At 55.4% G+C, this 8389-nt stretch overlaps 2 protein-coding genes across 6 annotated transcripts; both read right to left on the reverse strand.

Annotated features, from left to right (window-relative positions):
• Window positions 1–70: 70 nt before the first annotated feature.
• Window positions 71–3125, reverse strand: IQCC (IQ motif containing C). 2 transcript variants are annotated; one of them, XM_004025358.4, is made up of 5 exons: window positions 3042–3125; window positions 2468–2611; window positions 2004–2256; window positions 1644–1762; window positions 71–1524 (listed from the first exon to the last, which is right to left on the reverse strand). In XM_004025358.4, exons 1-5 carry the CDS (start codon window positions 3081–3083, stop codon window positions 682–684), a joined length of 1401 nt encoding a protein of 466 aa, XP_004025407.4. In that variant the 5' UTR covers window positions 3084–3125; the 3' UTR covers window positions 71–681. The 2 variants fall into 2 exon arrangements, with proteins under 2 accessions (XP_004025407.4, XP_004025408.3); XM_004025359.4 differs by having other exon boundaries at window positions 2802–3122.
• Window positions 3126–3375: 250 nt separating this feature from the next.
• CCDC28B (coiled-coil domain containing 28B) lies at window positions 3376–8163 on the reverse strand. 4 transcript variants are annotated; one of them, XM_004025357.3, is made up of 6 exons: window positions 8049–8163; window positions 6658–6844; window positions 4709–4875; window positions 4383–4576; window positions 4142–4164; window positions 3376–3569 (listed from the first exon to the last, which is right to left on the reverse strand). In XM_004025357.3, exons 2-6 carry the CDS (start codon window positions 6819–6821, stop codon window positions 3515–3517), a joined length of 603 nt encoding a protein of 200 aa, XP_004025406.1. In that variant the 5' UTR covers window positions 6822–6844; window positions 8049–8163; the 3' UTR covers window positions 3376–3514. The 4 variants fall into 4 exon arrangements, with proteins under 4 accessions (XP_004025406.1, XP_055246983.1, XP_018869998.1 ...); XM_055391008.2 differs by lacking the exon at window positions 8049–8163 and adding an exon at window positions 6955–7693; XM_019014453.4 differs by lacking the exon at window positions 3376–3569 and having other exon boundaries at window positions 3581–4164; window positions 8049–8148.
• Window positions 8164–8389: the final 226 nt, after the last annotated feature.

The following is an 8389-nucleotide window of genomic DNA, read 5'->3' on the forward strand; positions in this document are numbered from 1 at the left end:
TGCCAGTAGGAAGTGAACGGCAGGGCCCAGAATCTGTCCTGGCCAGAAGCAGAAATGAAAGCAGCCAGACTCAGAATCTAAGAAAAACCTTTATTCCCAACAGACCTCTCATTCTACTTCCCCCAGGTAACTCCTTAGCCACACATTTATTTTGTTTTTTGAGACCGTGTCTTGCTCTGTAGCCCAGGCTGGAGTGCAGTGGCATCATCTTGGCCTACTGCAATCTCCATCTCCTGGGTTCAAGCGATTCTCCTGCCTCAGCCTCCTGAGTAACTGGGACTACAGGCATGCACCACCACGCCTGGCTAATTTTTATATTTTTAGTTGAGATGGGGTTTCATTTCACCATGTTGGTCAGGCTGGTCTCAAACTTCTGACCTCAGGTGATCCACTCACCTTGGCCTCCCAAAGTGCTGGGATTACAGGTGTGAGCCACTGCACCCGGCCCCTTATCCACAAATTTGGATTGAGCTACAGGCAGAGGATTGAAAATGTGTCCTTCCTCCTTCCCTATACTCATGCCAGCTCTCTGCTCCAGCTTCTCTTGGCCCCACTAGTCACCAATGGCCAGGGGCAGGAGCAGAAGCCAGAGCTGGTCAGGGAGGTAGGATGAGGTCTTGTCTCACTGCCCTTTCATAGCATTCCCCTTTGGAACCTGATCCTCTCCTGGCTTCCTAGGGTCTAGCCAGGTGGTTCTGTTTTCCATGGCCTGCCCCTCCACTGTTCCTCTCCTGTACAGCCTGCCCCTGTAGAAGACAGAATCTCAGGTGACTTTGATCTCCATGGTATAGTCCTCTGCTTTTTCTGTCCTTCATGACTAGGCTCATTGGAGGTTCCATCTCTGGAGCTTCTATCAGTGGGGGCCTGGCCTTTGGGTGGTTTAGTCCTCCAGAGATCGAGGACACTATGCTCTGGCCCCGCCAAGGTACCATCCCAGATGATGTGGTCCTCTGAGAGGCCCAACTTTTGTGTCCTGACTGTTCGGCAGTCAGGCTCTTTGTGGTCTAGTTTTCTGGGAGACATCTCCTTAATATTTGAGTCCTCATAGAGTGCAGACAGCTGTGTCCTGGACTTCCTGGGACAATGGTTCCTAGGTTTTAAACCTCTGGGGGTCTGGTCCTCCAGGATTTTCATCTGCAGCAGGCAGGTCCCTCCAAAGGTCTGTCTTCCATCTTCTGGCCCTTTGGTGAGCCTGTCCCCCAAGGCCTGGCTGTTTGATGGTATAGATGACGGTGGTCCAGACTTGCTGTAGCATGGTTCTCTGCACTTAGCCCCAGCAATGTTTTTTTGTGTAGTGGCCAAACTTCCTGGGGATCTGTGGGGTGATTTGACCCTGTGACAGGAGTCATCCTCCTGTTCTAGCTCTCCAGTGGTCCTGTCTCTGTAGGACTGGTCCTCCAGTGGTGCACTTGGTTGTGACTGGTCCCTCTCACAGGCCTGTTCCCCATGTTCTAGGCACACGCGGGGTTCCTCTCTGATCGGGCCCGCCTCTGGGGATCTCAGTGTTTGTTTAAGAAGTAGGTACTGTTGGGGGAGAGAACATACATTGTACCAAGCAGGCCTGCTTGGGCATGGCAGGAGGTCTCTCCCTAACCCCCACCCTTGACCCTAAATGTTCAGAAAGAGTTCCAGGTTAGTGTTACCTCCTTACGGCTATTGATGGCCTGTTGCAGCCACAGCAATTCCATGGCCAAGTGGCTGCGGTGGTACTGAAGCTCTTGAAGCTGAGGTTGGCTGCGGGGCAGTCTTTGATCTGTGGCTTCTGTGAAGGAGGGAAGAAAGGAAGGAGAAAACCTTGAGGGACCAGACCCTGGGAAATGGCCTAGCCTTAGACTTTGGAAACTCCCTCCCCTGCACTGCCCAACCATGTGGTGGCCCTATCCCAGCAGAGGGAAGACGGGAAAGGGATGCAGCTTATCTAGCGCAAGCCTTTCACTCTTCAGATGGGGAGGCTGAGGCACAGTGAGGGTCAGGGGCTTGCCCTGATCTTGGCAGAGAGGTACCTGGATTCTCCATCCTTGTCGTGTCTCTGGTCTTCTCTTGGCTGGGTTTCCTGTTCTGCTTCATCTGAAGCCAGGAGCTGTGATCTCTGCAGACGCTTCCTTGATTTGCTGAGCTCTCTCCTGACTTCTTCAGCACCATCTCCTCCCAGGTGGCCTCTCCCTCAGACTCTTCACATGGGAAGTGGTTCCACAGCCCCTGCTCTGGATTTGCTACCCTGTCTCCTGCTTTCCAGGTCTGATGGGATTTTGCCTTCTGAGAAACAAGAGAGATGTGAGAGCCCCAGGGCTAAACCCTTCCAAGTATCTGGGCACCATGATCTAGCAGACAAGTTGGTGAGGGTTAAGGAGTGGGGTGTGAGGAGGTGAGTCTACTGCCTCTTCCAGTGAGAAAAGCTTGTCACTGGGAAGGGTGGGTTCCACCCTGCCCAAGTCCCTCCTTCCTTTCTCTCCTAGGTGTGTTCTACCTCTGGGAGGAATCGCGGCCTGGGAATGCAGCCCTCGGTCCACTGAAGCGTGCCCAGGTCGCCCTCGACCTCTCGTACAATCGCCTCATACTCAGCTCGCAGGCTCTGGAACTGGCGTCGGACCAAGAAGCCCCGGACGCAGGCCTGGTATGGAGAACGAGAGGAAAGAAGTCCCTTATCACGGTAAGAGAGGGGGCATCTCGGAGGACTGTCCTGAAGAGGTCGTCCCGGCGAATGCAAGAGGGGACCCGACGGCGGGGAAAGGATAGGTGGGCTGTGCGCTAGGGCTCCGGGGGGCTCGAGGGACGATGCCGGACTGGATGCCCCTCCTCGCCTTAAGGCTCTTCCCGTCTCCCCGATCCGGCGCGAGCGTGTGGTGGGAGTGGGGACGCGCAGGGCAGGGAGTCCGTGGGTCCCAGCTTTCCTCAGCGCGGTTGGGGACAGCCGGTATCTCCAGAGGTTGGCGCGCAGTTAGGGGACTGAACGTGGTAGCATCTCGCTGGGAGGTCCAGGTACGAGACCCCATGATTTCCCTAAGGGAAAAATCCTGTGAACCCCGCGCTCGCCCCCGCACCTGCAATGCAGACACCTTCCGAACCAGCAGCTCTGGCTCCATGGGCGCCAACTGCCAGGCCCGCGCGCGCCTGCGAAGTACGTCATTGGTCGGCGTCGCTCCTGAGCATGCGCGGGCGTGGGCTTTGCCCCAGCCGTTCCCACGGCAACCTCCTACCGTCCAGGGTAGAGGCGTCCTCGCGACAGGCGTACCTGCCTCCCCCCAGCCCCCGACTCCCCCTCCCACAGCCGCAAGGGGCACTCCAATCCCGCAGGCGGGACCTCCATAACCGAGGGCTGTCTCCGCGGAGGCCGGGAGGAAAGGCGCAAGGAGGGGAAGCAGGACACGGAGCCGCTTGCTTTCTTTCTGGTTTAATTCCATTCAACGCCCCCCTCCCCCATAGCACCTGGGGGGCCGCAGAACACCCGCCCGAGTCCGTAAAAAGTCACAGTTTGAAGAGAATGAGAGGGGCCGTGTGGGCCTGCGTGGGACGCCTACGCAGCGGACTGCTCCTCAGGCTCGGCGTTCTCGGCCAGGTGCAGCTTCTGGCTGTGCCCGTCAAGGATCGTGGCGCTTTGGACCAGTCCTTCCTCCCACCCTGGTCTCCCATCTTGCACAGGTTTAGTTCCCTCACCTGTGCAAAGGGCCGGGGACGAGGGTCTCGGGCCGTCTGTGGACTGAGGTTGCAGTCCCCGCCTGCCCTCTCTCACCCACTCTCTCTTCATCCAGATCGTGCAGGTCAGACACACTGGGGTGTGTGCGCGCGCACTCGCGCTGTTTCTGACTGAGGACCAGGTGAGGTGGTAGTGTAAATTAGTAAAAATAATTGTTCAATGCTGAAAGGATAGGAGGACATCGGACAAGCTTTGCTATGATTGATGTCAGCTAAAGTACTCACAAAGATTTTGATCAGTAGTAAAACATCCCCTACAACCACTTTTCTTCTAATTTTGGGGAAATTCTAAATTCCTGTACCTGGTTTGGGCAGTCTGTGGCTAAATCTGACAGGACTGCAAGAGGTGGGGAAGTTGGTTGTGTGTGAATACTCCTGGAGGGCTGGAGAGGAGGAAACTGACCTCTCAGGAACACACACACATAGACGGGTTCCTTGGAAAGGATACATAGAATTACTGAGGTCTTCCAGCTGCCAACAAAGAGAAAAAGGGAGGCTTCTGTTAGGAGGGGAACCAGGCCAAATCCCCAATGCTCTGGGGGCTATCTTCTGGGGAGGTTGAGGGGCCCAGAGCTCTTGGATCCATGCACTCCCACCTTTTCACCCAGGGCCCAGGAATGGCTTTGGGAGTATGTACCTTCTCCACCCCTCATGCCCCCAGGAACCAAAGCACCCAGACATGAACCCACATTGCTAAGCAGCTGGTCCAGGTTACGGTCAGCCATTGTCTTCTTCTGCTCCTCTGGCAGCCCCTCAGTGACCCCATCCTCTTCCTCTTCATCGTCCTCCTCCTCCCCACACACATCCAGGCTGAAGTGCAGCCGGGCTAGCTTCTCCTGCATCTCCCGAACGTGCTCCAGCTGCTCAAACGAGCATTCCTTCCCTGGAATGAAGCCCCTGTCTGAACCCTGGGAAGGAGTCCTGGAACCCTGGAACCATGGTCCCAGCCATGCCCCATGGACTGGGCCCTACAGCCCTATCCACACACCCGCTGAAACCAGCCCCCAGGACTCACCGAAGGCCTGCAGCCGGCCGGAGTGGAAATCATTGAGCAGGTTCAGGAGTCCCCCCTCCATCTCATAGACATCAGTCACCTCGGTCAGGAAGGAGTGCTGCAGGGGTGTGCCTGCAGAGCCGCTTCCACCTCCAGCCAGGACTGGGCGGCACTTCTCTTTGCCTACTCTGGGTGGGGTGGACATGACCATGATCACAGGGTAGGGGGCAGTCAGGCACCTCCCGATCTTTTGTGCCATCTGCCTATGCACCAATTTATCTGTCTATCTGCACTAACTCATCTGCCCATCTACTCACTAGCATAAATGGGTAACTTTATGGTTCCCCTTGGGCACTGGGAAGGAGTGAGGAGGCGTGAAGAGGTCAAAAAGAAGTCTTTTCTGCTAATAACACAGCCAGAGCAGTGCCTGAAAGGGGGTCCCTGGGTTCCTGTCTGAGTGCCTCACTCATTTGTTTTATGACCCTGAATGAGTCACTTATCCTCCCTAGTCTTCAGTGTATATAGAGACAGCTACTCCCTTATTGCCACCAGGGCTATCTTACCTCCTCCCAAAATATCTTTCTGCCCCTCTTGTTTTTTTTTGTTTTTTTTGAGACAGAGTCTCGCTCTGTTGCCCAGGCTGGAGTGCAGTGGTGTGATCTCGGCTCACTGCAACCTCGCCTCCTGGGTTCAAGTGATTCTCTTGCCTCAGCCTCCCAAGTTGCTGGCATTATAGGTGCCTGCCACTACGCCCTGCTAATTTTTTTTTACTTTTAGTAGAGTTGGGGTTTCACCGTGTTGGCCAGGCTGGTCTCGAACTCCTGACCTCAGGTCATCTGCCTGTCTTGGCCTTCCACAGTGCTAGGATTACAGGCCTGAGCCACTGCCCCTAGCCCTCTTCTTTTTTTTTAATTAAAAAAAAAATTTTTTTTTTGTTTGAGACAGAGTCTCACTGTCACACAGGCTGGAGTGCAGTGGCACAATCTCGGTTCACTGCAACCTCTGCCTTCCGGGTTCAAGTGATTCTCGTGCCTCAGCCTCCCAAGTTGCTGGGATTATAGGCACCCAGCATCACGCCTGGCTAACTTTTGTATTTTTAATAGAGATGAGGTTTCACCATGTTGACCAAGCTGGTCTCAAACTCCTGACCTCAGGTGATCTGCCTGCCTCAGCATCCCCAAGTGCTGGGATTATAGGCTGAGCCACCATGCCCGGCCAACCCTCTTCTATTTAAAAACTGTTTTAAACAAAAACAAAAACACATAGAAAACAAAGCCAAACCAATAAACCAAAAAAACTGTCTTAAAATTTCTACTGCTCTCGGGATAAAATTGAATGCCCCTGCCAGCCTGGCCCTCCTGCCTTCCCAGTTGCCTTTCCTGCTACTCTCCCCACAGCCTTGAGCTTCATGCCCCTTAGGCAAGTGGTGTGCAAAACCACGGGGAAACACAGTGGTTTTATCTGGAGCAACTGGAGAAAGAATACATTGTATTTAGTGGGGAACAAACATGGACACATTATAAGGCAGCATGCAAACTCCCAATCATAAAAAAAATTCAACAGAGAATTCAAATTGTGCCCCCAGGTATTCCCTCACCATTTCCTGTTCCCTGATATTCCAGGGCCCCCAAACCACTTGTGGTTCCTGAAACCTTTCAGGTAATAGCTTTCTTCCATATTTATACCAGGTAAGCCTCTCAGCGTGGAACATTCACTTTCTTGCAGAGTTGCTCACTCCCTCCTCTGAGGCGAATCCTCACGCTATGTGATCCCAGTGACCCACCTGGCCTTTTTGCCACACAGTTGAGGGTAGGGACTGGGTCTGAGTGAGCTCTGAGTTCTCAGGGGTCTGCTCCAGAAAGGCATCAATTATTGCTTAGGAACTAAAGGCGGAGGCCCCCCTTGCCTTCCTCTCTACAGTGCAACCCAGAGTTGGGGTCCCTCCTCCTTTCCTTCCCTTCTGTACCCACCTTTTGAACTTGGCCCGCTGCTTGGGGGATGGCAGATGAGGAAGTCCTAGGGCCAAGGAGCCGCTGTGGCTGGTAGGCACAGGGACCCTCCGTAGTGTGCCTGGGGCCTGGGCTGGCTGGGCCAGGCAGGGCTTGGGACTCCGTTTCTTCTTTTTGTCATCCATTGGGCGCTGGCTGGGCCTCAGGCCTAGGAGGGAAGCAACCCCACAAAGATAGCCAGGGGCAAAGTTAGCTCTTCACCCAGAAATCCCTGAGAGCTGCACCAAGGAAGGGCCCTGGGACCTTCCAGCTTGTCACCTCATCTATACAGTAGGGGCAGAGCCAGATGCCAGTGTCTGCTGCTGGGATCGTGGATGTACACTTGAAGGACCTTCTAAGGCCCAACCTAATTCCCCTTCTGCCTGAAAACCTAGGCCCCTCCTGAAAGGGTGGGACCAGACACAATTATCTTGGCGCTACTGGGGCTTCCTGTCACGGTGGCTGGGGGGCGGGGCTGGCAGAGGAAATGTAGTGGGAGACAAGACGGAGGTGAGCTGCAGAAGCCCAGCCGAAGATTAGGGGTGTCTTAACTAAACCCTATTCTATTTATCAGTGGCCCAAGCAGATGCTAACAAACCCTGTCAGCATGGGAGGGGGACAAGGTGCAGGTGGGGGCGCCTGGGAAAGCCCCAGGGTGTGGGTAATTGTAGGAGAAGCCGCGGCATACAGGGCAGGGTTCATTGTGGGTTTCCCCCACATAGACACCGGCATCCCTCCACTTCCACCCACCCCCAACCGAAAACATTAGGGACTCCCTATAGGTCCCGCGGGTGTGCTTTCAGCTGCTTCATTTTTTCCAGTCGGAAAGTCCCTGCTGGGCTTCAGCTGCAGCCAGGGTGGACTGGGTGGTTGGCCGCTGGCTGCCTGGGCCTCCGACAAAGGCTGCGCCTGTGGCTGGGCTGCTCCGAGGTCCCCGGTCCAGCAGCGCCCCCAAGCCTCCGGTCGGCTGGGGTTCCCTCCTCTGGGGGTCTCATTCCAGGCTGCTGCTACCGAGCCTAACTTCGAATTCTGGGACTGGGGGGGGGTTGGGGGGGTGGGTGGCGCTTAAGGATTTACACTGGCACATAGCTGGCTGGCACTGACGGGGTCTGCGGGTGTGGGGAGGGAAGATAGGAGCGCATCCTCTGCCTCTCCGTGCAGCAGCTTGACCCAATTAGGGACTTGATAGAAGAACTGGAGCCGGAGCCTGTGCTCCCCAGGAGCGGCTGGGGCGACCGGGAATCTATTTCCCACGCCCAGGCTCCAAAGCCATGTGCCAAACTCATCGCTCAGCTCCGGAGCCGCGCTCGAAGACAGAGCGTCAGACCCGCGTCATTCCGCCCCCGCCCTCACTCCCTCAGGGGGCTACTGACCTGGAGGTTTGGGGTCTCGAGTGATGCTTCGGTGCAAGTTCCCTCCGCCCTCCGCCCTCTCCTCCCGGGAACACCACCGGGTGAAAGCTAAGCTGGAGGGAGTTCATTTGCATTTAAAGAGAAAGTGACCTTCTTAGCGCGGAGGGGTGAGATGGGAGGAGCATCCCCGCGTATGCTAAGCCGTTCCTCTCACTCGACCTCACCTCCCCGCCTGAACCTAGGGGACCCTGTTGGTTGTGTGATGTCTATTTTAAAAAGATTTTCCCTTTCCCGGCAGTTTCAGAGAGAAGCTACAGTTCCTTACAAAATGGTGGTGGCTTTGTCAGAAAGGGGGTGGGGCG

The sequence above is a fragment of the Gorilla gorilla genome, chromosome 1 (assembly GCF_029281585.2).
Source record: "Gorilla gorilla gorilla isolate KB3781 chromosome 1, NHGRI_mGorGor1-v2.1_pri, whole genome shotgun sequence".
In the NCBI taxonomy this organism is placed as follows: domain Eukaryota; kingdom Metazoa; phylum Chordata; class Mammalia; order Primates; family Hominidae; genus Gorilla; species Gorilla gorilla.

Excerpts from the sequence above, each read along its gene's own strand:
- IQCC (XM_004025359.4), bottom strand. The coding sequence starts at position 3,083 with ATGGAGCCAGAGCTGCTGGTTCGGAAGGTGTCTGCATTGCAGGTGCGG. Across the intron at positions 2,257-2,467 it reads GGCCGCGATTCCTCCCAGAG|AAGGCAAAATCCCATCAGAC; the intron begins GTAGAACACACC and ends CTTGTTTCTCAG. Across the intron at positions 1,763-2,003 it reads GACAAGGATGGAGAATCCAG|AAGCCACAGATCAAAGACTG; the intron begins GTACCTCTCTGC and ends CCTCCTTCACAG.
- CCDC28B (XM_019014453.4), bottom strand. The coding sequence starts at position 6,821 with ATGGATGACAAAAAGAAGAAACGGAGTCCCAAGCCCTGCCTGGCCCAG. Across the intron at positions 4,577-4,708 it reads CGGCCGGCTGCAGGCCTTCG|GGAAGGAATGCTCGTTTGAG; the intron begins GTGAGTCCTGGG and ends GCTTCATTCCAG. Across the intron at positions 4,165-4,382 it reads TGGACCAGCTGCTTAGCAAT|CTGGAAGACCTCAGTAATTC; the intron begins GTGGGTTCATGT and ends CTTTGTTGGCAG.